Below are 25,997 nucleotides of genomic sequence, written 5' to 3' on the forward strand. Positions count from 1 at the left end.
CTGTCTGGAAAGTCTCTGCACCCTCGGGGTCAGTGAGCCCCAGTTTGACAGCCAATTATTTCCCAATATGCATTCATGTCACGCAAATTTCCCGCTAGCAACGTGAATATGAAAAATTCATTCTAAAAATCATTTTTTTTCCATACAGAGTAAGTAAATAATACTGTACTGAACCCTCAGAAAGTAGCATCTTGAATTTAGGGAACAGTTCTTAATATTTATTCAAATGCCTTTTACAAATTCAGGATGTCCCAAACTGCTTTACAGCCAAATGTTAGAAGTGTAGTCACTACCGTAATCTAGGAAATGTTTCAGTCAATTTGCACACAGCAAGGTCCCACAAAGAAAAATGAGGTTAATGAAATGATAATCTGTTTTAGTGATATTGTCTGAGAGATAAATATTGGCCAGGACACATGGAGAACTCCCGTGATCTTCTTCAAAGACCACCTGAGCAGAAGAAGGAGCTTCAGTTGAATGCCAGGTCCAAAAAACAACACCTCCAACTGTGCAGAACTCCCTCAGTACTGCACTGAGGTGTCAGCCTGGATTATGTACTTAATTCTCTGCAGTAGCACTTGAACCCATGACCTTCTGCATCAGAGGACTGAGTGCTAATCCACTGAGCCAAGATGGACACTGGTCACAAAATATAATGGGGTGGATTTCAACTTTTGGAAGGCTGACTGGTGGAACACCCTGGTCAGCAATAAAGAGGCCTCCGCAATTTTGAGACCCTGCCATTCTTTAATCTTGGCAGGTGAGCTGCAGGACATCAAACTGGCATCCCAATTCAGCATACCAGATTGAGACATTAAGATCATATCGAAGCAGTTGCAAGAAAGGTAAGGCAAAGTAGGTTAGAGTTAGGCATCAGGCAAGTCAGAAGGTATAAAATGAAGAATCAATAGCTATTGATTCAGAGGAAAATATTCCAGGATAACTCACTGGTTTCCTTCAAATGGTGCAATGGGATTCTCCATATCTCCCCACACAAGCAAATGGGAACCAAGCATCTCTAAGAATGAAGATGCCAGTAATACACTTCAATATCTGGGTAGATTATGTCCTGATGTGAGTCTCAAGCCCACATTCTCCTGATTCAGAGGTAGCTATTTTTCATCAAGTTTCCAGAAAAATACAGTCATAATGAAACAGGCCTCCCATTTGGTCCATTGAGCCCATGCTGACTTTCTGTAAAGCAATTCTGTCAGTCCCATTCCCCAACACTATCCCTGTAACCCTACAAGTTTATTTCCTTCAAGTGCCCATGCAATTTCCTTTTGAAATCATTAATCATTTCTGCTTTCACCACCCCCGTAGGCAGCGAGTTCCAGGTCATTATATTCATTGTGTAAAAATGATCTTCCTCATATTGCCCCTGCATTCCTTGCCCAAACCTTAAATCGGTGTGCCTAATCCTTGCACCATCAATTAATGGGAATACCTTTTTTTGTCTACCTTATGTAAACCTGTCATAATCTTGTGCACATCTATCAAATCTCCCCTCAATCTCCTTTTCTCCAAGAAGAACAACCACAGCTTCTCCAACCTAACCTTGTAGATAAAATCCATCATTCCTGGAACTATTCTAGTAAATCTCTGTGCTTTCTCAAGGACCCTCACATCCTTCCTAGAGCATGGTGACAAGAACTGGACACAATACTCCAATTGTGGAGTGCTTTATAAAGCATTATTTCTCTGTTTGTACTCAAAACGTCTATTTATCAAGACCAAGTTTTTTTTATTCATTTGTGAGACGCGGGCATCGCTGGTTAGTCCAGCATTTATTGCCCATCCCTAATTGCCCTTGTTCAGAGGGTGTGGATCTGGAGTCACAAGTAGGCCAAACCAGGTAAGGATGGCAGATTTTTTTCCCTAAAGCCTCATCCCACGGGTGGGTGAGGTTTCCTAAAAAATCCAAAGGCCGCCTGTAAGTAATGTTGGATGGGCAGCAAAAAATACAGAGATAAAAACAAAAAAACTGCGGATGCTGGAAATCCAAAACAAAAACAGAATTACCTGGAAAAACTCAGCAGGTCTGGCAGCATCGGCGGAGAAGAAAAGAGTTGACGTTTCGAGTCCTCATAACCCTTCTGTCGAAGGGTCATGAGGACTCGAAACGTCAACTCTTTTCTTCTCCGCCGATGCTGCCAGACCTGCTGAGTTTTTCCAGGTAATTCTGTTTTTGTTTAGCAAAAAATACAGGTTGATTAATCGATTAATGGCCTTAATAGGCTTCTTAAATATCGGCAGGCAGGCTGCCAACTCTCACGCACACCTGCTGACCAAAATATCGTGCGGGTGTGCGATGATGTCGGGGTGCTCGCCAATATCATCGCATGCTATTTCACGCTTAGGCATGTCGGGTATGTGCACACACGCCGAGCAGAAAATCCTGCCCATTGTATTTGGGTTGGTTCTCACTTGAGGAATTTGCCTGACATGCATCATACACATTTTATTTCTTCATATTCTTTAGCTCTCTCATCATCCAAGGAGCTCTGGCTTTGGTTCCCCCTTCGCTCTTGTTGGAATGTACCTAGCATGCATCTGAAATATCTCTTTCTTAAAGATCACCTATTGTTACCCTAGCATTATTCCTGGCAGTCTTTGGTTCCATTTTACCCTGGTTAGAATTCCTCTCATCGCATCGAACTTGGCTCTCTTCCAATTTAGAAATTCTACTTTTGATTCCTAGATTTTTTTCCGTTACTAATCTAAGTCTTATGATACAATGGTCACTATTATCCAAGTGTCTCCCACAGTGTCAGGTATAATAGATATAATAATTCTCATAATGTTATTGGAACTTATTGTAAAATAGTGGTATCTGTGTCTATATGTGTGTGCATGTGTGTGTGCTTGTGTAAGTGACCTAACTGGATTAAAGGCAACTGTTCTAAAGGCTTCGATGCCAACATGGGGGAAGTTTAGGATGTAAGGTGTAAAAGGACATTTGCATTTTTAAATAAACCAGGCTAGATTGTTTTCAAAGGAGGGATGAAATGTGTCACCTAGCCAGGTGAAGTTTAGAAACAGTGTATTTATTTTTCCCAAAGATTACTGGTAAAACTTAGTGCTATGAGAGATTTTTGTTGTCAGAAAGGTAAAGCCCAAAGACTAGTGAAACAATTTGCACTCAAAGTAGAAAAAATGTATAAAGGATTGAAGGCTGTGTGTAAGGGTAGGGATTTTAAGATCTAACAATTGTGAAAAGCCTTCAGCATCTATGCCTCAAGCTGCTGTTTTCAAAGGACTGAAGTTAAGAAAACTAATTTTGAATTCAGCTGGTTCAGGGTATTGTGTGTCACCTTGCCTGGGTCTTTTAAAATCTATGTGTCTTACTGATGCCTTAATGAAAGTGTAACTGGGAGTCAGATTAAGTAGGGGATTTAGAAGTTATCATTGTAGTAATTTGTAGATCTATGTATGTGTTTAAAATCATTTCTCTTATTAATAAATGTTTAATCGAGTTTTGTAAAAACCTATAAGACTTGGTGGTCTTAGTACTACTGAATTCAAGATACGCACCTCAAAATTTATACAAATTGCAAAACAAGTTGTGGCAGTTGTTTCAAGTTTCCCTTTGGGATTTGAACGACTTTACCATCAGCTGTGCCATAACACAGATGCTTCATCCACTTGGCCCATCTCATCTCCCAGTATCAGGTCCATCAATATCTCCTTCCTAGTAAGACTTCAAACATATTGATCAAGGATGTTCTCCTGAATGTTTCAGAAATTCCTCTCCCCTCCTTAACCTTTATTATAACAATATTCCTATTCGATATTTGGATACTACAAATCCCCCAACATCACCGCTCTATAGTTCTTGCACATCTCTGTGATTCCCCTGCAAATTTGCTCCTCTATCCCTCTCTCGCTATTTGGAGGCTTGTAGAATACCTCCAGTAGCATGATCATCTCATTTTTGTCCCTCAACTATGACCAAATGGATTCTGTTCTTGCCCTCTAAAGGACATCCTCTCTTTGATCTCTCTACAATGTCTTCCCCAATCAGTACAGTCAGCCACTTCCCTTTTTTCCTTCCTGTCTTTTCTGAAAACTTTGTATCCATGAATATTAAGTTCCCAGTCCTCACATGTTTTCATTATTGCCATGATTCATATTCCCACACAACTATTTGTACTTGTAGCTTACCAACCTTATTCACCACACTTTGTGCATTTACACACATGCATTCTAAACCGGTCCTTGAATTCCTCATAGTGCTTTTTAGTCTCTTCCTACCTAATCTAGTCTAAATGGGGACAGGAGGAAGAAGGTGAAACGTTTTAACAGAGTATATTCTTCACGGGGAATGCTTAAAAGCCATATTGGCACTGGAATTTACCTTGTAATGCCTTTCGCAACCATTGCTGACTGGTAGTCCATTTCTTATCCATTGATAACGTGGCATTGGTACTCCAATTGCAGTACATTCCAATACAAGGGTGTCTCCTATCTTCAGTTTCTGGGTTTGTGGTTGGTTTATAATCTGAAGGCTCGTCTCAGTGGTATAGAATCTTCTTCCTAGAAGAAAAATAATTCTATGTTCAACAGTTGGTCACCAAATATGCCTGGACTTTCAGCTATAAAGTCATGAATGTGAGCTAAAATAAAAGCAAAATACTGCGATGCTGGAAATCTGAAATAAGAACAGAAAATGGTGGAAAAACTCAGAAGGTCTGCCATCATCTGTGAAGAGAGAAACAGAGTTAAGATTTTGAATTTCAGCTCCGAAGAAGTCATACAGACTCAAAATGTTAACTCTGTTTCTTTCTCCACAGATGCTGCCAGTATTTCCAGTATTTTCTATTTTTATTTCATGAATATGAGCTTGGTCTACTTTATCAGCATAAAGTAACACTTTTAGAATGAAGGCAATGCCCATTCCATGGATGACAAACTTTATGAGGAGGAAGAGGCAGGAAATAATAAATGAAATCTAAATTAGAGATAAGATTGCCAATGATAAGCTGAGGAAGATAAAGGAAGACAAGTCACCATGCTCAGATGGATTTCATACTTCAAGAAGTGGATTGTGAAATCAGTCAGAGCCTTGATACTTTCTGAAGTGAATTAATAGAGACATGAGCTATGTCCAAGAATTGGAAAGTAGCTAATATACAATGTTAGCTTTTCAAAAGGACATGGGGATGCCCCAAGAAATTACTGTCCAGTGAGCTTAACATTTATTTTAAATTCATCCTCAGAGTATGGGTGACACTGGCAATGCCTGCATTTATTGCCCAACACTAGCTGACAGCGAGGAGATGGTGGTAAGCCTTCTGCTTGAACCACTCCAGTCTATCTGATGAAGGTACTACAAGTTGTTAGATAGAGCATTCCAAGATTTTGACCCTACGTTAATGAAGTAATGGTAATATAACATCCAAATCGGGATGATGTTTAACTTGAATGAAAACTTGGGATGTTACCATGCATCCCATGGTGGAGGTTGTGGGTTGGGATTTGTTGTCAAAGAAGCTTTAATGAGTTGCTGCAGCACATGCTGTAGATAATACACTGTTTGCCATGGCAATAATGGAGAAAGAGGATATTTAGGGGTGGGGTGGGCTGCCAGTCAAGCATACTGTTTTGTCCTGGATAATGTAGAGCTTTGCAAGTGTGGTCACAGGTGCACTATCTACAGAACACACTGCAGCAACTCGCCAAGCCTCCTTTGACAGAACCTTCCAGGCCCACAACCTCTACCACATAGAAGGACAAGGGCAGCAGGCACATGGGAGGACCATGTCTTAGAACTATATGCCCGTTCCTTCATTATTGCTGGGTTTAAATCCTGGAACTCCCTCCCCATCAGCACTGTGGGTGTACCTACATCATGAACAACATGAACTGCAGTGGTTCAAAAAGGTGGCTCATGACCACGTCCTCAAGGATGGGCAATGAAATGTTGATCTTACCAATGATGCTCACAAGCTGTGAACGAAAAATAGCATTCCATCAGACTCTTGACTTAGGTCTAAATGACAGGGAGGCTTTGGGGAGTCAGGAGGTAAGCCAATTGTCACAAAACACTCAGGTCTGAATTTTCACTCACAAGTTGGGAGTGCAAGGTAGGGAAAATTCCGGGCTTTGCAAACCCGACTTGGGAGTAAATGCCCTGGATAATCATTTTTTCATTCTAAGATGGTGGGGGCTAAAGGGAGTTGGACCATTGAACCTGAAATTGGTGGAGAGGCAGAGGCAAGCCTAAGTGGGTTGGGCAACATGACTGTGGATAAAAGGCGGGTCAGTAACAAGGTTCTGCTGTGAGGCAGGAAGCGGAGGTGCTGTTTTCACTTGGAGGAGATGTCATTGAGCAGTAACGTAAGTGCAAACTGAATTAGTTGTCCAATTCGTTACTGACACTGGAACAGATGGCTTACCATGGGCTTTCCATAGGAAAATATAGAAAGTACAGCTGTCTATTCACATTGTAATAAACACACTCAACTAATTTAAGGCTGGAAAAGTGTCACAGGACACAGCCCAAGAGATGGCAGCATCTTGGCACCATTAACTGTTCACAATATTCTGTATTGACTCAGGTTACTACAATGCCTCAGGGGTGACTGATACACCTGATTTGCCTGATCCTTTGCCCTTCCACCTACCCTCTTTCCACCCATCTCTCAGGGTGTGCCCATTTAATTGACCCTTGACCTTGACCCTCACAGCTGTGCAATCTCATAGCACAACAGTGTGACTCAGAGGGAGCAAATCAAGTTAGTGTTCAGGAGCACAGCATGTCATCTGCAAATGACAGGAAGAAAATCCAAGCTACCCTGCATTCATCCAGACCCATTCCCCACAACCCCCACCCCTCAACATTAGTCACTGATGAGACAGAGAAGGAGTTGGGGACCTGTGCTCTGCTTCAGCAACCAGGACCGCCAGATCCTGGTGGAGGATGTCCAGACATGGAAGAAATATTATATCCATTGGCTGGCAGAACCTACACAGCAACCAAGAGGTAACCACAAGAGATTGCCACTGCCGTGAGCACAGCAGGTGATCATCGAAGAACATGGATCCAATGTCAGAAGAGGTTCAATAACCTGCTGCATTCTGGAAAGGTGAGCTGTTCGGCACAAGCACGCAGAGGCCCAAGAGATAGTCCATAGGTTCCAAGTTTTCTGATGACACAAAACTGGGTGGGGTTGTGAGGAGGATGCAAGGAGGCTTCAGGGCGACTTTAGACAAATTGTGTGTATGGGCAAACACATGGCAGATGCAGTATAACATGGATAAGTGTGAAGTTATACTCTTCGGCGTGAAAAACAGAAAGGCAGAATATTGTTTAAATGGTGATATATTGGGAAATGTGGATGTACAAAGGGATCTGGGTGTCCTTGTACACCAGTCAAACAGGTAGATGCAGCAAGCAATTAGGAAGGCAAATGGTATGTTGGCCTTCATTGCAAGTGGATTTGAGTTCAGAAGTAGGGATCTCTTACTGCAGTTATAAAAGGTCTTGGTGAGGCCACACCTGGAATACTGCGTGCAGTTTTGGTCTCCCTACCTAAGAAAGAGTATACTTGCCATAGAGGGAGTGCAGCGAAGATTCACTAGGCTGATACCAGGAATGGCAGGACTGTCGTATGAGGAGAGATTGGTTCAACTGGGCCTGTATCCACTAGAGTTTAGAAAAATAAGAGGGGATCTGATTGAAACATATAAAATTCTAACAGGGTAGACATACTAGATGCAGGGAGGATGTTTCCCCTGTTTGGGGAGTCTAGAACCAGGGGCCATAGTCTCAGGATACAGGGCAGGCCATTTAGGACTGAGATGTGGAAAGATTTCTTCACTCAGAGGGTGGTCAACCTGTGGAATTTTCTACCACAGAAGGCTGTGGAGGCCTGTTCACTGAGTATATTCAAGAAAGAAATTGATAAATTTTTGTATATCAGGGGCATCAAGGGGTATGGAGAGAAAGCGGGAATATGGCGTTGAGTCAGTGGATCAGCCATGATCATATTGAATGGTAGAGCAGGCTTGAAGGGCCGAATGGCCTACTCCTGCTCCTAGTTTCTATGTTTCTATATCTGAATGCTGCACCAATGGTGGGAGGCCTGGCACATGCCTCTCCTATAGCATGGAGGCTTGAATGTCCAAGCCACTCCTGTAGGTGCACACAATAGAGATATGAATGTCCAACATGACGCACTGTCACATTCAAGAGATTTCTCACTGGCAGGCACTAAATATTAGGCCAACATTACTCTTTATGTTGTATTTGCAGGACAAGAGGGCCCATAACACCAGGGAGATAGCCTGACTGGAGGGTGGGTCTGCGAGGTTTTGTGCGATTAGGAATGTGGAGGAGACAACCATGAAAGTAACCAGCGTGCCTGCCGAGCTGGTTTCAAGGATAGAGAATCGCCTGTAGTGGCTAAAGGCAGTGGTAAAACCACTTTTGAACGTGGTGGTAATGGTAGAGGTGATGCTGTTAGTTCAGTTACGACCAGCTGAGGAGGAGTGAACTGGCTCCCCTCTATTCAGCCTCCTCAGTTGGTCACAATAAATGTTTTTAAATTTTGTTTGCCGTGGGTGCCTTTTTCAAATCTAAGGCATTTTTTGACTATCTCTGTAGTGAAGAAGCCCTTTGCTTGTCTTGAGGCATAGATTAATAAACATTGCGGCTGACTGAGGTTATCTGGTTTCTTGGAGCAGCTAGATGTAGAAGATGTTGCAATTCTTACAAGATCTCAGTTCATTGGTAGATCCCGGGTACGCTGATTTCTTGAACCGGGTGCTGTGCTTATTCCCAGAGAGGGAGAGGAAAAAGGGAGAGAATAGAGAAAGAACGAGGGAGAGTGAGTGAGAGAGAGAGCGAGCAAGAGAGAGAGAGAGAGAGAGAGAGAGAGAGAGTGTGAAAGAGAGAGAGAGAAAGAGAGATAGAAGCTGCACCAGATTCCTCTGCCTTTGCTTACAAACCCAGTTCTTAAAGTTGTGCTCGCTCTACATTCCAAAGGAATTTAATTACCACATCTGCTGTGGTCATTGTTGAAGAACAAGTAATCACATGTTGATGTTTCATCTTGGAAATTTTAACACACAGGAGAAACCAACAGGAGGTGGGGTTCTTTCATCATTCACAGGGGTTAGAGTTGTTGGCTGTATGTCCTGGCTGGACAGCATACGAACATACGAAATAGGAGCAGAAGTAGGCCGTTCGGCCCCTCAAGCCTGCTCCACCATTCAATAAGATCATAGCTGATTTGTTTGTATTTCAAATTCCACACTCCCATCTACCACCAATAACCTTTGATTCCCTTGCCTAACAACAATCTATCTACCCACGTTTCACACGTCTCAAATTTAATGACCCCGCCTTCACCACCTTTTGAGGCAGAGAGTTCCAAAGCCGCACAACCCACAGAGGGAAAAATCCTCCTCATGTCTGTTTTAAATCAGTGCCCCCTGGTTCTGGACTCACCCACAAAAGGAAACCCCCCATGTCTTCACAGTTCCTTTTTGAGGTGGGCCTTAACACCCCCAAGTACGACATTCCATGAGAAATCATGTAGGGCATGCAGTGCAATCCAGATAGTAACCATTCAGATGCCAGACATCAGGTGACTGGTGGCAGCCATCTTTTGTCAATGTCTTTTCTTGTATTTAAAAAAAAGGTTATTTTTAAACAGTCTAGCATGCATTTTGTTAGCTGGTGAAGTAATGGGTAGATATCAGTCACAATTTCCCTTTGGTGTGACAGTTCACTGATCAGAAGGGGTTGTTGGCATAAGAGGGAGTCTGAAGGTAGTGTTGCATGATAAGGGCAGCGTGATTATGGTTAAAGGCAATGGTGTGTATCAGAGCACCCCCCACAATGTAAAGGGCTATGCTGCATTAACTCCTTTTTTGTTTCACACAGGCGCCAGCGCAGCTCGCTCACTCCCCCAGGTCACCCTATCCATCAGGCATCAGGAAGAGGAAGAAATGGTGGAGAAGGAAGAAATAGTGGAGGAGGCAGTGTCAAATCTTACTAGCCCACACTCCATCAGCACAGATGCTAACATATTGGAGGGTTGTAGCATGCGTGTAGAATTGGGTGGCACAGCATGAAGCGCACCACACCAGAATTCAGGCAGAAGTGTCTGAGTCAGAGATATGTGGTAGTAGAATCTGGTACTTAAAGGATTAATGTACGACTGCATACAATACTGCCCAAACACTGAAGAAAGAAGGCACATGACCCAGAGCCAGAGATGGACAGAGATATGTAAAGACCTAGGATGGAGTCAGCTCCAAACCTGTACTCCCTCCTGCTGTATATATGTACACAGATATGATTTGTTAATAAAGAGTTGCTGTTAACAAATTCAAGACTACGAAGCCTACTTCATGGTGTCCGAAGCAGATTCTTCATGGTGTCAGCATCGTGATTAAGATCCTCATCCTCACAAAAATGCTGTGAAATTAAGAAAAAGGACACCTTCAAAGGATTCTAAACTGAACCTATTTCCCAACTGAAGCTACAGATGCTGCAAAAATTTACCACAGAAGAAATAAATAGAAAGCTCCAGAGACAGAAATGCCTGGAAGCAAACAAGAAAGGTAGAAGTTTTACTCAAGCAAGAAACTCTACTGCATCCTCCTTGGAAATCCAGCTTCAACAAGCAGAGCTCGCAGCCTGCAAGACTGAGATAAAATTTTTCAATTCCACTCCAGCTAGCCCTGAGAAACCCCTTTTAAGGTCAGTCAGAAGCACCATTTGAAAGAAACCTGTCACTAATCCTGATCCCCAACTCAGCGTCTTGAAACGTGGCTCTTGAATCCGGCAAAAAAAAAAATCATTAATAATTAATTTTGTCCATTCAACCATCCAAGTTTGGAAACAGAAAGCCCCCCGGTTCTTTTCCAAGATTCCCGACTTGTAGCACGATACTGCTGAATGAATTAAGTCAGCAGCCAGCCGACCTGCACTGACATTGCGGTCCCTTCTTCAGACAGAAGCGCACCGCCACCATTTTGAAAATCCCGTAAAAAATCCAGCAAGTGTGAGAAGGTCTTTCTTACAGCAGTAACCAGCGATGCCATCTTGGAAGCCTGTAATCTCTTAAAGCTGTACCCAAAATTGCATTGCAATTCCACACTTTCAGCTCTATTGGGATTCACCTATGGTCCAGACCAGTCACAGAATTTGAATCTTTGGAGGAGAAGATTTTTAAGATACAGCCTTGCTCCAGACCTCGGAAAAAATTCTGGAGACCTGAAAGCTAGAGGCTGTCTTACCCTAGACAGGGCAATCCAGCTAATAATACTGTCTGAGCCACGTGACCACCCTGAGGGGAAAGAACACTTCATGAGGCAGAAACCAGCCTTCAGTCCACCAAATCAAGTCACAAAAACACAAGGACCAACCAAGTCAGGCAAAGCAAGACACGAATTTCCCAGACTGATCTTGCCAGTGCTGCGGTGTGAAGTGCCCGTACAGGAAAGATGATTACTGCCCAATACTTCCACTGCCATAGATAGGGACACTTTGGCAAAGCCCCAGCAGCCCACAGGCACCCTGAAGGTCAAGACCGAACACCCAGAAGACACACATTCTTAACGGACATCAGTGAATGTAAATCTTCATTTTGGAATGCTGACATCCTGGTAAATGGTCATCTAACAAATTTCAAATTCAGGTGCCAGCATGACAGTTCTGTCAGACGAGGAACCATGGCTCCAAGGCCGTTGAATTTGAACAACAGACAATCCACTGTATGGAGCAGGGGGAATCCAACTCTGTCATTGGCTTGATCCTTGAACCACTGAGGTATGGTGACAAACAAACTTTTGAACTGAAGTATGCCGCCCGCAATCAGCCTTTCTCTCTTCTGAGCAGAGATGGCTGTGCAGCCCTCAATCTTCTCCAGTCGGCGGAAGATGTCAAGACTACCACAGTCATTAGCCAGCCAGCGCAGCACAGTCCTGAGCCCTCAAACACCAAAGAGTAGGCAGACTCTGATTTCAAGTGTGACCTCTCTTCTCCTTTTGCAGAGCAGGTTTGTCCATCATCATTCCAAATCCTGGAAAGTTCCCAATGGTCAGACCAACCTACCACACACAAGATTACCTTTGCACCTTTGGTGGAAGTGATATCAGAGAAGGATCAACAATCTGAAGAACCTCTACCTCCAACTACAATGATGGCACAGTTGGTAGACACACCAACCACTGTGCACTTACAGCAACTTCCAGCCAATGTGCCAGAACCACAAGTGATGCTGGAACCTAGTAGCAGACTCTCACCATCACCAACAAAAAGCAGGAGGTGAGCATGCTACACAATCTTCTTCTTGCCAAAGGAAAGCTTTTCCTCAGCATCAACGAGTTTCTAGATGGCCTAAATAGAGAAGGGAGAAGAAAAGATACCACCCAGTAAACAAATATCATTTTCATCTACCCACAGGAGGAAGAGGCCCACTTCCAGGCTCATGGATCTGACATGGAGGAAGAGGTGTCAATGGCAGACTCCACGCCAACTCTCTTTAGTGCAATCCAGTTAGTCCAATTTCCCCACTCTATCCCTGTAGCTCTGCAAGTTTATTTCCCTCAAGCATCCATTCAGTATCCTATTTAAATCATTGATGATCCCTGCTTCCAACAGCCTCATGGTCTGCAAATTCCAGGTCATTACCACATAAAGAGATCTTCCTCCCACCCCCTCTGCATCTTTTGCCCAAAACTTTAAATCCATCCAGGATTTGGAATGATGATGGACAAACCTGCTCTGCAAAAGGAGAAGAGAGGTCACACTTGAAATCAGAGTCTGCCTACTCTTTGGTGTTTGAGGGCTCAGGACTGTGCTGCGCTGGCTGGGGAACAGCTTACTTCCTCAGCTCTTGAAAGCTCACAATTCACATCAGCCAATCCCTGGTGAGCAGCTTCCACATAATAAACCTTTAACATGGAGACTACACATCCTCAAGGAAATGCCCATCACCAACAAGAAAGAAAACCAATAGCTATAACTAAAATCAGTCTCATAAACACAGCTGAAAGGATGGCCTCCCTATTGTCCTCCTCCTCAGGATAGGTGCATCTATGGGCCTGGCTTCTTCCCCCTCCACCAAACCATATTGTGTAGTATGCTAAATGGTAACAGCTTACTTCATGAATTTTCATGCAGGTGGAGAGGCTGGGCCAAGAACAGGAAATCCAGCCCCTGAATCCAGCCTCCGTCATTACCACCGGTTCTAAATTGCATATCCGTGGTTCACAGAGCCAGCTGCCCATATAAATCAGCAGCTGGCTCCACTTGTATGATTTTGGTGAGGTAGGTACCCGAAATCCGAAGTATGCAGATGAGACCAGTGGGAGCAGGCCTGAACCTTGTGGATTTGTTTGGATAGCCAGGATGCCATTTTGGAAAGGTAAGGTACCCCTTTGATATGGTGCATAGTGGGTGAGTTGGCATGGTGGGAACAAGGGCAAAGGGTTAGGCCATGGGTTAGCATGAGTTGGCACTAAGTTGACATAATGACATAAAAGACCATGGGGATGATTGGGTTTCATGGGTTGACCTATGGAGTGGGTAGAGGGCATGGGATGACATAGGGAATATGAGGGGGTTATGGGGGGTAGAGGTGCATAGGGCAAATGAGGGTCTGTGGGGTTTGAATAGAGGGGCATAGGTTGGCATAAGGGGCATGGGGTCCATGGAGGGTGGGAAGGAGCATGAGGTGGCATGGGTAGGGCATAAGGAGTGTTTGTGGCGGGGGGGCGGAGTTTAGTGCTGAGGGCTGGAGGGATGTTTTTTGTTTTATTATTTCTTTCCAATCTTTCACGCAGTGCCACTAAGCAGAAACAGGCCTTCTGACCAGCCCACCTCCCCACCCGGCAGCCTACACACTGATCCAAGGGGCGGCAGGCATGGCTTCTAATCCAGCCCACCCCAACCCCCACTCTCCAGAATTAAAATCCCAACTTCCAGGCCTCTTTTCCCTGGGTCAGATTCATGGATCCAGGAAATGCCCCGACTCTACGCGGCCGACCCAGGAGTGAAAATCCAGGCCGTTGTCCACCCTATCTAAACCTGTCATACCCTCGTAAACCTCTATCTTAAATCTCCTCTCAATCTCTTCTGCTCCAGGAGAACAAGCCCAGCTTCTCTAACCTAACCTTGCAGTTAAAATCCATCATCCCTCTGGCAGATTTAATGCTGGTTCTCATTTGAATACCGCCGGCAAGCTGCTCACCAATTCTGGCTAAACATGGCTGTTGGCCGGTCGGGTGGGGGCACAATGGGCAAAATTTTGCGGGCCCTCCCGCTGGTGGGATTTTCCAGTCCCGCCGAAGTCAATGGACTTCTGAACAGCTCGCCGCAACAGGGCCTTAAAATTCTGCCCAATGATCAGATGGCAAGGAGGCTGCCTGGTGGCACCAAGTGGAGGCATCCAGCAGAAAGGAAAGTCCAAGGAAGAGGAGTGCTGCCCTAACCTCAGCTGATTTTGTGGCTTCAGAATTATTTTCATAATTTTGGCTGGTTTCCTTGCTGACCTGGTGTTGAGGTCCAGAATGTGTGTTATTACAATATCCCTGCTCTAACAAAATTTTTTTTTTTGTTGTCTATATTCATTATTCTCATTCGTAATTTGCATCACAAGAGAAAGCATAATAGCAGTTCACTCCCAGGATCATACAAAGTACCTTTCTCAATCAGGAGTCAGCAGCTCAAGCCGCAGTTTGACTGCTAGGTTTTCTTCAACATGCAAGGTCCTCATATCCACATAATGATTGTCTGAAGTGTTAATCGGTTTAACAACCCAAGACTTCACTATTTACAAAGCCCAAGCCATATTGTTTCTCAGAATTACATTCAGACATTTTGTTTTGCATAGATTTTTATCTATTTAATGTGCACACATTAAGGCTACAAGAAATCTCCTTCTTCACCAGATCATTCCAAGTAAACAGAGTAACTACAGCTCTGGGGTGATCATGAGTGATGTACTTATCCTTTGATTTTGTTTCAGGATAACTCAGGAGACAGTTACAAACTTGGACACAGATCAAAAGCATAGAGCCTAGTCTGGGGTAATGACTTCACTGACAGCTGTTTGGGATCTTTGGAGAAGGGGTTTGAATCCTGGACTGGCTAGAGATGGACAGTTTGCTGTTGGAGACTGTTCCTTAAAAAAAACAGTCCAGAGTTAGTGTCACGGTCAATCAACTTCAGTCTCAGAGACAACAGATATTGTGCTATTTCTTTTAAAGTCACCCAGCTGAGGGAGTTGGGTTAGATTAAGGGTACAGTAACTGACCTTTAGTTTAAGGTTAATGTTAAGAAAGAAGGCAACAGACATTGCTTGTATCTGTAGAATGCAGAGGAATGAACATTCCACTGTTTTGGATATGGTTCATTTACCTGCCTAATGTAAATAAAGTCCCTTGTTAATCTAGAGCCTACATTTTGATTGGTAGAAGCACATGTCTACTCTTTGATCATGCAGTGACATGTAATACCTTTCTATAGCTCATATTCTTCATTCTTTACAAGCCAGCAGGAAAAAAGGCGAGGCAACCTAACCGACTCTGCTGTCTTTATATCAAAAAGTTGATAGGATGAGTTGTTAGGATGAGCTAACTTGGGATGCTTTGTCTGATTATAATGTAATCAAATGTTCAAAAACAATTCACAGGAGTGAAGATGAACCTCAGATCAGTAGTGAAAGAGGGATTGGGAAGCTGGCAAAATGTAAGATAAAAGATATGCTCCATCGGAAGTTTGGAATCCACAATTTGGAATAACATCAGGGTTCTCGGTCAAGGGGACAATTAGTTCCTGATCTGCCTCACATTCACTGTTGGAGTGAGATCATTGTAGGTTTGCATCCGAAGACTTCAATAACTTTAGTCCTTAGACTTCAGTCATGTCAGACCTTCTGTATATTCTCCATTTCTTCTACAGCATGAGGAGCTCCTAATGTAGGGGGCATAGCTTTTTCAATATTTGGGGAGATGTGGAAGGGTTGAAACATGGATTAGAGACCTTTCATCAGAACACAGGCCTGGTGGATGTGCAATGGTCAGAGTGGAGAGGGCAGTGATACAGGGGTGGTGGAGGGTGGGTTGGCAGTAGAGGTGGTGGTGGTAGGGGGGTGACCCATGATGTTGCCCTTTTTTCCTTATTTTTTGTCAGCGGTTCAAGAAGGCAGCTCACCACCACCTTCTCAAGGGCAATTAGGGATGGGTAACAAATGCTGGCGCAGCCCACTTCCCACAAATGAATAATAAAAAAATGTTTTCAATTTTAATCTGTGACCAAAAGATCAGAGATCTTTTTGTTTTGTTTTTCAATTTCCCCCTTTTTGTGTGGGTCTCTCCTATATTTTTTCACCCTCTTAAATATTTGCTTTTTTTTGGTTCGTTTTATGTCTGTCCATCACCTCACTGATAATCACTTATATCACCTGTCACTTTTTGATTAACAGTTAACAGGCCTTTCAACTCATTAACCCCATTTCTAACTTTTCCCAGTTCTGGCGAAATGCCATTAACCTGAAATGCAAGCATGTTTCTCTCTCCACAGCTGCTGTCTTGCCCTGAGCATTTACAGCATTTTCTGTTTTTTTAACTCCCTCTCTCTCATAGGCCCTTCTGCTGATTTGTTCCTCTCTTCCCCAACATCTTTTCCTGTTATTTTTCTAACCTCACTGCTCTCACTCCTCCTTTGGTTCTCAGTCTGGTTGACTCTTAACAACCTTCTGAAATGGCCTAGCCAGTCACTCAGTTCAAGGGCAACAATTAGGGATGGGCAACAAATGCTGGCCTTGCCAATGACACCCAGATCCCATGAAATATATATTTTAAATTACCCTTTGTGTATTAATGTTTTTTCTTGGCTTCTCTTATGAACATGAAGAAAGAGCAGGAGTACACCATATGGCCCCTCAAGCCTGCTCCTTCTAATCTGCTAATCTCTAACTTGGCAACCCCTCAATATTTGAACTCTTCACCATAATAAACAATTTGTATCCATGATCATCTCTAGTTATTGTTAAAGGTTTATTGGATTACTGACTTCTAATTTAATGGTAGAAATTTAGAGAATTGATCTGTTTTATGCATCATCTCAATGAAGAAGTTTATTGTTCAAAATGTGTTTTACAGGGAAGTATTTGCAGCCTTCACTGTTCTCGCCCACAAAAATTCCTGTTCTTTATCTCATTTTCTGTCACCATTACTCAAGCAGCTGACATTCAAACAGAGATGGTCAGACAGAGATTTTTCCTTTGCATAACTGTATTAGTCATGCTCACATATCATTTCCTGTGTTTAATGGAAAAAATGGGGAATTATAATTTGAATTTCTTCCGTGTCTATGGCTCTTTGTAGCTTTGCACCATATGCTAAGATAAAATACCCTTATCTTTCTGATGGAAAGTGGCACCATCACAAAATCCACCCTGAAGTCAATCTGTGTAACTGATATATTAATAAAGTATCACAAAATAGCCTGCAATGAATAGTTTGAGAAAAAATTATGCTTCTATTTATGATTTCCTTTGCAGACCATTGCTCAAAATTTACAGATAACAAGGAAAATCCCCACGTTTTCCAAAATTTATCTGTAAGTGTGAAAGCATAGTTAACACAAGTGTGCACAGCCGTAAGATCAGAGGGCTAGCAGTGTGGGTCTGGGTATGTGTGTGTGTGTGCGTGTGCATGCTTGTCAATGTGCACAAACATAATGGGGCCTAGGAGTAAAGGACACAATTTCAAAATTTGCAGATGACATTAAATTTGTACGTGCAGTAAACAGTGAGGAAGATAGTAATTGACTTCAAGAGGACATAGGCAAGTGGATGGAATAGGGGTACACATGGCAGATGAAACTTAAGACAGAAAGGTGTGAGGTGCTCCAGTGTGATAAAAAGAATTAAGAGGGACAAGAAATGCAAATGGTACAATTTTAAAGGGGGTACAAAAAGAGAGAGGCCTGGAGTGTTTGTGCCCAAATCTTTAAAGATGACAAGACAAGTTAGCAAAGCAATTAGTAAGGCATATGGGATCCTAGGCTTTATAAATTGAAGCATTGAGAACAAAAGCCAGAAGTTATCCTAACTCACAATAAAATCACGATTTTGGCCCCAGCCAGAAAATTGGGAGGAACTTGCCCAAGCAGTTGGGGGCAGGTTTGGATGTGGGGGAGGGGGGTACCTGGAATCATGAAAACTATATCCCAACATCTGCCCGCTTCCTTCCATCTTTCCTACAGTAAATTGCGGGGCAATAGCGGGAAGGCAATAGCGGGAAGGCAAAGTATTTAAGGAGGAGTTTGAGAAAAACTTTGCACCTGCAACAGCTGTTTGGCAACAGCAGATGGGTCACATGCAGTTTCTGGAACAAGGCAGCTTTGAGGAGGCAAGTATAGAGCAGAAGTCATTGAGGCCTGCTACTGTGGGAAAATGGCAAGCCTGAGGTCAGGGCTTGCAATGACAACAGCAGGTCATTGAGGCTGATATTAATGATAGGAGCCTTGATAAGGAAATTACTGGCACTTCCTGCAGGAGACTTCTCACAACTCAATTTAATTTTCTTCAGGAGTAGCTCCTCCATGTCACCACAGACAGATCTCAATGCAGCCAGAATGAAGGTTGCCAGTGGCCCTTTAAATCCTTGGTGCTCAGTCGTGATCACGACTCGTCAATCTGCCCAACATTACTAATTGAACAGCAATCCTGGAGGCAGGTTTCTAATTAGATAACTTCACGTGGAAGACCCTCGACTTGTGTGTCTGGGCTCCTGACCTAAAAATTACCCTCCCATTTGTGCAAAAACTAAGATTCCTCCCCTTGTGTCCAATTCTGGGCACCACATTTTAGAAAAGACATGAAGACTGTGGAGTGGACACAGAGGAAATTCACTGGGATGGTTCCAGGGATGAATTATGTAGATAAACTGGAGAAGCTGAGGTTGTTCTCCTTAGAACAGACAAGGCTAAGATCGAGGTGTTTAAAATCGTGATGGGTTTAGATAGAGTAACTAATGAGAAACTGCTACCAATGGCTGAAGGGTTGATAATGAGAGGGCACAGATTTAACATGATTGGCAAAGGAAATGCTGAAAAAAAAGCAAGGCAACATAAGGCAAAACTTTTTTTTTTAAATGGAACACATGGTTAGGATTTGATATGGATTGCCTGATAGGGTGAGTGATACAGATTCAGTAGGAGTAGATTCAAAAGAAATTGGATAAATACTTGAAGAGGAAAATGATTGCAGGGTGATGGAGAAAGAGAAGTTCAATGCGATTATCTAGATTGCTATTCAAAAGAGCCAGCATAGACTTGATGGCCTGAATGGCCCCCTTCTGAGCTGTACTGTTCCATGATTCTACAAGAGAAATTGGGGTGAGGGGAAAATGTTACACATGCATATGAATATAAGGTTAGCAATGTGTGCACCTATGAAAACACAGGGTTAGGAATGTGAACAATTAGGATTGATTTTGGTGTATTTGCATGCATGTATGTGTGTTGCAGGTTTGGGAATGCATTTGTGTGCAAGTGAATAGTGTTTAGAATAGAATAAGTAAAATGGTGATTAGTAAGCAAAACCATAATTTTCAAACCCCAGCATAAAGTCCACACCCAAAGTCACAGTCTCTATTGCCCTCAAAGGCCAGCATCGTGGTCTGAACCACGTGATATGCAATTTTGGCATTCTGTTTGACCTCAAGATAGCTTCAGACTTATTCTCGCCACCAGAAAACCATGTTCATAACACTGGCCAACTCAGCCCCTGTCTCAGTCCATTGGTCACTGAAATCCTTATCCATACCTTTTTCACTTCCAATGTTCTCCTGTCAGCCTCACATCCTCCACCCTCTGTAAACTTCAGCTCATTCAAAGATTTGCTGCCCATGTTCTATCCTGCACCAAATCCCACTTACCTGCCAATCCAGCTCTCAGTGACCTACATTGGCCTCAAATTTAAAGTGGTCATCCTCATATTTAAATCCATCTGTGGCACTGCCTTTCCTATCCCTGGAAGTTTGCATCTTACAACCCACTCTCTTTGCTCCTCTGACTTTGGCCTCTTGTGCACCCCACAATTGGTGGCTGTGCATTCAGCTGGATAGGTACTGCTTTACGGAGTTCCCTTGCTAAACTCTTCCACCTCTCAAACCGCCTAACAGAATGCTGAAAGAGATATTATGAGTGTTTAATTACAAATTAAAGCAGGTCCTTTTAACCCTATGTAACTCATGGCTGAAGACACATTGAGAACAACACACTGTTTTGGACATTGTATCTTCAAAAGGGATTGTTGTGTTGGGGTGGGGCATTGGGGAAGGAGACAGATAATTCTGGGACACAGAACTTATTTTCTAAAAGAGGACAATATTGAGGGAAAATATTCAAATGCTTTAAGTTTCTAAAACCCATAGAAAATACTGATTAAAGCAAGCTATTTAACTTCAGTTATGATTGTAAAACTAGAAGTTAAGTAGAAAATTAACCAGCCTTAAGATGCATAGAGAGTGGAAGACATTTTTTATGCAGTTTCAGATGTAAAGTTAGTTCTAAGCAAAAGTAGGCAACACCATGCTGATTAAGTCACTAAAATACTAGATCTTGAAGACTTGGTGAGTGAACGTATTGCAAGGAGTAGTATTGGACCGTATAGATCAGAAAAGCTGAAATTTCAATCCCTGGTCTACGTTAGGTTAATTAACTGCAGCTCGACAGCAGCGAAGCATGGCAATTGACCTTAAAGCCTTCAGCAATTAGAGGGAAAAGGGTCAAGGTTAGTCAAGAAACAACCCTGGCTGGAATCGCAAACTTGTCTATGTCAGGGATGAACAGGATTGGGTTCTGCTGTGATGATAAACCATGACCAAATGGTCTACCAAAATGTAAGAACAGACAGTTGAGCAAGGTAACAATTAGCCATTGCCACCGATAATACTGCATCCTGGAAGTGGGTGGGGTCGGGGTGGTGGTGGAGGGGGGAGGGCGGGTGGGGTGGTCAGCAAGAGGAAATTTGCTAGGTGTAGAAAATGTAGTAAAATTTGCTTTCAAATTGATTTGAAGAATATAGGTACATGTTTATGAAAGACAATAGGCCCTGTGTTGTTAAGGTCATGGAAAAATCATGTTTACATACAACCCACTAAGCTGGAGTCATACATGTCCCAGGAACATTTACTTGAGTGGAGATTTATCTAAGAAAATCATGAAGTTCCCACAGGTCATTATTTTTTTGGAAGTTTTGCCTCTTGATAGTCATCTGTCTTAGGACTTCCTGGTCCAACTAATTATGTCTGTTCCTATGAAGGTGAAATACATGCTATAATCCAATCTAATTTCAAAAATAAGGCTTTGGCAAAGTATCCCATTAAATCAGATAGCAAAATATTTTCCAGGAACTGAAATGTCGGCATTACCTTGGGCAGGAGGAACATGCTATGTTTGCAATATGTGTATTTTTTTTATATTCATTCATGGGATGTGGGCATCACTGGCTAGGCCAGCATTTATTGCCAATCCCTAATTGCCCTTGAGCAGGTGGTAGTGAGCTGCCTTCTTGAACCACTGCAGCCCATGTGGCGTAGGCACACCCACAGTGCTGTTAAGGATGGAGTTCCAGGATTTTGACCCAGTGACAGTGAAGGAACAGCGATATATTTCCAAGCCAGGGTGGTGAGTAACTTGGAGGGGAACTTCCCCTTGGTGGTGTTCCCATGTGTCTGTTGCCCTTGTCCTTCTAGATGGTAGCTGTCCTGAATTTGGAAGGTGTTGTCTAAGGCGCCTTAGTGAGTTCCTCCTTAGTGAATTCCTGCAGTGCATCTTGTAGATGGTACACACTGCTGCCACTGTGCGTTGGTGGTGGAGGGAGTGAATGATTGATGTAAAAAAATGTAACAGCTATCCATTCAATGACAGTTTTCTAACAAGAAGGTTTCAAATCAGAATGGATGAGCCACTGAAGAACTGGAGTAGCAATTACAGTTGGCAACAGTTGGTCTCTGCGATCCTAGACTAGGGAAAGTGGGGAGAGCCGGTGTTCCTGTGTATATTATTCACACACCAACCGGATAAGGACAGGATAAACTGTCATGCCATTCATAGATGAACAGCCTAATGATACTCTGCTTAGGAAATTGAGCATGCCCATCTATCTTTTTTTTGGGGGGGGTGGTGTGGAGGTGGGAGGTGGTGGCATGCACTCCTGCTCCTACCCCTCCCAGCTACACATTCAGGGAAGTACATTTAAAAAAAAACTTCACCTTGTTGATTTCAAACTAACAGGTGGCACTTTTAATAACTGTGGTTAGACCGCAAATAGGCGTGTTTATCCTGAATGCAGCAACGTCAGCATCAACTGCCTATGAGGGAGTCAGTCCTGCAGGGACGGCTGGCACAGACAGGCATTAGCCACTTAATTGCAAAGGCCAAGGACCTAAGCCTTCATGCCAGATTTTTTTGACCTTTAACAATATGGTGGTTGCCGCACTTCTGGCCCTTCCTGAATGTTCACTTCCTGCCCCCATATTGGTGGACTAGGATCTTGTTTGGTACCTGGAAAATTAAAGTGACCAGACGTCCTGGTTTGGCCAGGAGAGTCTGGGTTTTTCAGTAAACTCCGACAATTTTCTCCAAATTACAGAAAAGTCTTGGTTTTCGGCTCCTAAGGTCCCTCCCTTTTAACCCACCTCTTGCATTCCATTTATTGTGGGCGAAACCCCCAAAAAAAGCCCTTCTCAAGCTGCACCCTGGGAGTCAGACCTCAATCTGAAGTGAAAGTGCCTGTTTTCTGTAACTGTGAGGGGTATTGGACATCCAAATAAGCTGCTCTGGAGAGGCAAGTCTGTATCATAATATTTAAACGAGACTGTTCCTCCAATTTTGGCAGCCATTTAAATTTAACCCAGCCAACATGGCAGCTAAAGAGAGGTGGAGACTGCCAACTCCAGAAGGTAAGTGTTTGTGGGCCAAGAGGACCAGCATTTCTTCGCCTGCCCTCTCAAGAAAACCTTCTGCCCTAATCTGATCTCCCCCAGACCTTTCCCTCCCTATTGGTATCCCAGCTAAGGCTTTCCACTTTTCGATTTTCCTCCCAGAAGCTGGCCAGCCTTTCAATCTGGCCAGCCGCTCAGGGAGGAAAAGTGAGTCTTGTTTTGAAAAGGAAAAGATGAGATCCTCCTGGCATTAAATTCACCAGAATAGCTGCGTTCCAGGCATTTCTGAGGTTCCCCTCTGCAAACATGTGTCCCCGCACTCTCCCCAACTCCCCTTAAATATCAGGGACACTTTGTACAGCTGAACAAGCAGATTTAATCTGTCATTTGGAAAACAGAGTGTCTCCCTCAGTACAGTACTGAAGGGTCAGCCTGAATTGCCTGTGCAGACCCTGGTCCTGGGCCTAATGTTCTGGATCATCAGTTAGTGCAGAAATTGAGCCAGACAGGCACAAAATAAAAGCAGTTTTTGATTTTAACACCTGAATTATTGCATTACTGCGAAGTACTTTGCATATTCACCTCACAACAAAATTAATTTCAATATGTACTGGAGATTTATTTTTCTCATTTATTGCCCACTCTAATTGCCCTTGAGAAGGTGGTAGTGAGCTGCCTTCTTGAACCGCTGCAGACCATGTGGTGTAGGTACATCCACAGTGCTGTTAGGGAGGAAGTTCCACGATTTTGACCCAGTGACAGTGAAGGAATGGTGATATATTTCCAAGTCACGATGGTGAGTGACTTGGAGGACAACTTCCAGATGATGGGGTTCCCACGTATCTGCTGCCCTTGTCCTTCTAGATGGTAGCCATCCTGTGATTGAAACGTGCTGCCTAAGGAGGCATCTTATAGATGGTACATATTGCTGCCACTATTCGTCAGTGGCAGAGGGGGTGAATGTTTGTGGATGGGATGCCAATTAAGCTAGCTGCTTTGTCCTGGATGGTGTCAAGCTTCTTGAGTGTTGCTGGAGCTGCACTCATCCATGGAGGTGAAGAGTATTTCATCACATTCCTGATTTGTGCCTTGTAGATGGTGGACAGGCTTTGGGGAGTCAGGAGGTGAGTAACACGCCACAGGGTTGCCAGCCCCTGACCTGCTCTTGTAGCCACGGTACTTATATGGCTAGTCCAGTTCAGTTTCTGGTCAATGGTAACCCCCAGGATGTTGATAGTGGGGGATTCAGCGATGGTAATGCCATTGAATGTCAAAGGGTGATGGTTAGATTCTCTCTTGTTGGAGATGGTCATTGCCTGGCACTTTGGTGGTGCAAATGTTACTTGCCACCTGTCAGTCCAAGCCTGGGTATTGTCCACGTGTTGCTGCATTTGGACAGGGACTGCTTCAGTATCTGAGGAGTCGCAAATGGTGCTGAACATTGCGCAATCATCAGCGAACATCCCCACTTCTGACCTTATGATGGAAGGAAGGTCATTGATGAAGCAGCTGAAGATGGTTGGGCCTGGGACACTACCCTGAAGAACTCCTGGATTATGTCCTGCAACTGAGGTGACTGACCTCCAACAATCACAACCATCTTTCTTTGTGCTAGGTATGACTGCAACCAGTAGAGAGTTTTCCCCCGATTCCCACTGAATCCAGTTACGCCAGGGCTCTTTGATGCCACATTTGCTCAAATGCTGCCTTGATGTCAAGGGCAGTCACTCTCCCTTCACCTCGGGAGTTCAGCTCTTTTGTCCATGTTCGAACCAAGACTGTAATGAGGTCAGGAGCCGAGTGGCCCTGGCTAGCAAGTGCCACTTGATAGCACTGTTGATGACCCCTTCCATTACTTTACTGATGATCGAGAGTAGACTGATTTGGCGGTAAGGCCCATAGCCTTTGCACTATTCGGTGCCTTCAGCCATTTCTTGACATCATGTGGAGTGAATCAAATTGGTTGAAGACTGGCAACTGTGATGCTGGGGTCCTCTGGAGGAGGCCGAGATGGATCATCCACTCAGCACTTCTGGCTGAAGATTGTAGCAAATGCTTCAGCTTCATCTTTGCACTGATGTGCTGGGCTCCCCCATCATTGAGGATGGGAATGTATGTGGAGCTTCCTCCTCCAGTTAGTTGTTTAATTGTCCATCACCCATTCACGACGAGATGTGGTTGGACTGCAGAGCTTAGATCTGATTCGTTGGTTGTGGGATCGCTAGCCCTGTCTATCACTTGCTGCTTATGCTGTTTGGCACACAAGTAGTCCTCTGTTATAGCGTCACCAGGTTGACACCTCATTTTTAGGTATGCCTGTTGTTGCTCCTGTCATGCCCTCCTGCACTCTTCATTGCCTGCAATGGATGTCCAGTCTTGAGTTGCTACATCTGTTCGAAAGCTATCCCATTTAGCACAGTGGTAGTGCCACACAACACAATGGAGGGTATCCTCACATGTGAAGGGGGATCTTAGGCTCCACAACGACTGTGCAGGTCTGTGCAGACCCACCTCTGCTGGGTCTGTCCTGCAGGTGGGACAGGACAGGACAGGACACGCCCAGGGCTAGTGATAGTGGTGTCTGGGACATTATCTGTAAGACATGATTCTGAGGGGATTGACTAGTCTGTGAGACAACTCTCCCAACTTTGGCACTAGCCTCCAGATGTTAGTAAGGAGGACTTTGCAGGGCCCATAGGGCTGAGTTTGCTGTTGTCATTTCCGGTTCTTAGGCTGATGCTGGTTGGTCCATCCAGTTTCATTCCTTTTTTGAGATTTTGTAGTAGTTTGGTACAACTGAATGGCTTGTTAGGCCATTTCAGAGTCACATGCAGGCCAGACCAGACCAGGTAAGGATGGCAGATTAGCAAAGGACATTAGTGATGGCCAGATGTTTAAGCAATCGACAATGGTTTCATGGTCATCATTAGACTTTTAATGTCAAATTTTTACTGAGTTCAAATTCCACCATCTGCCAAGGTGGGATTTAAACCCGTGCCCCCAGAGCATTACCCTGGGTCTCTGGATTACTAGTCCAGTGACAATACCACTTTGCCATAGCCTCCCCATTAAATGTG

At 43.8% G+C, this 25,997-nt stretch overlaps 1 protein-coding gene across 1 annotated transcript in view; it reads right to left on the reverse strand.

Moving 5' to 3' along the window:
• The window catches only part of malt1 (MALT paracaspase 1), a 128,936-nt gene that overhangs the window by 71,285 nt on the left and 31,654 nt on the right, over positions 1-25,997 (reverse strand). Inside the window, exon 6 of the mRNA XM_041185806.1 lies at positions 4,358-4,536. Coding sequence (XP_041041740.1) covers positions 4,358-4,536 — 179 coding nt within the window. The remainder of the gene's footprint in view (positions 1-4,357; positions 4,537-25,997) is intronic.

The sequence above is a fragment of the Carcharodon carcharias genome, chromosome 1, assembly GCF_017639515.1.
Source record: "Carcharodon carcharias isolate sCarCar2 chromosome 1, sCarCar2.pri, whole genome shotgun sequence".
Classification (NCBI taxonomy): Eukaryota; Metazoa; Chordata; class Chondrichthyes; order Lamniformes; family Lamnidae; genus Carcharodon; species Carcharodon carcharias.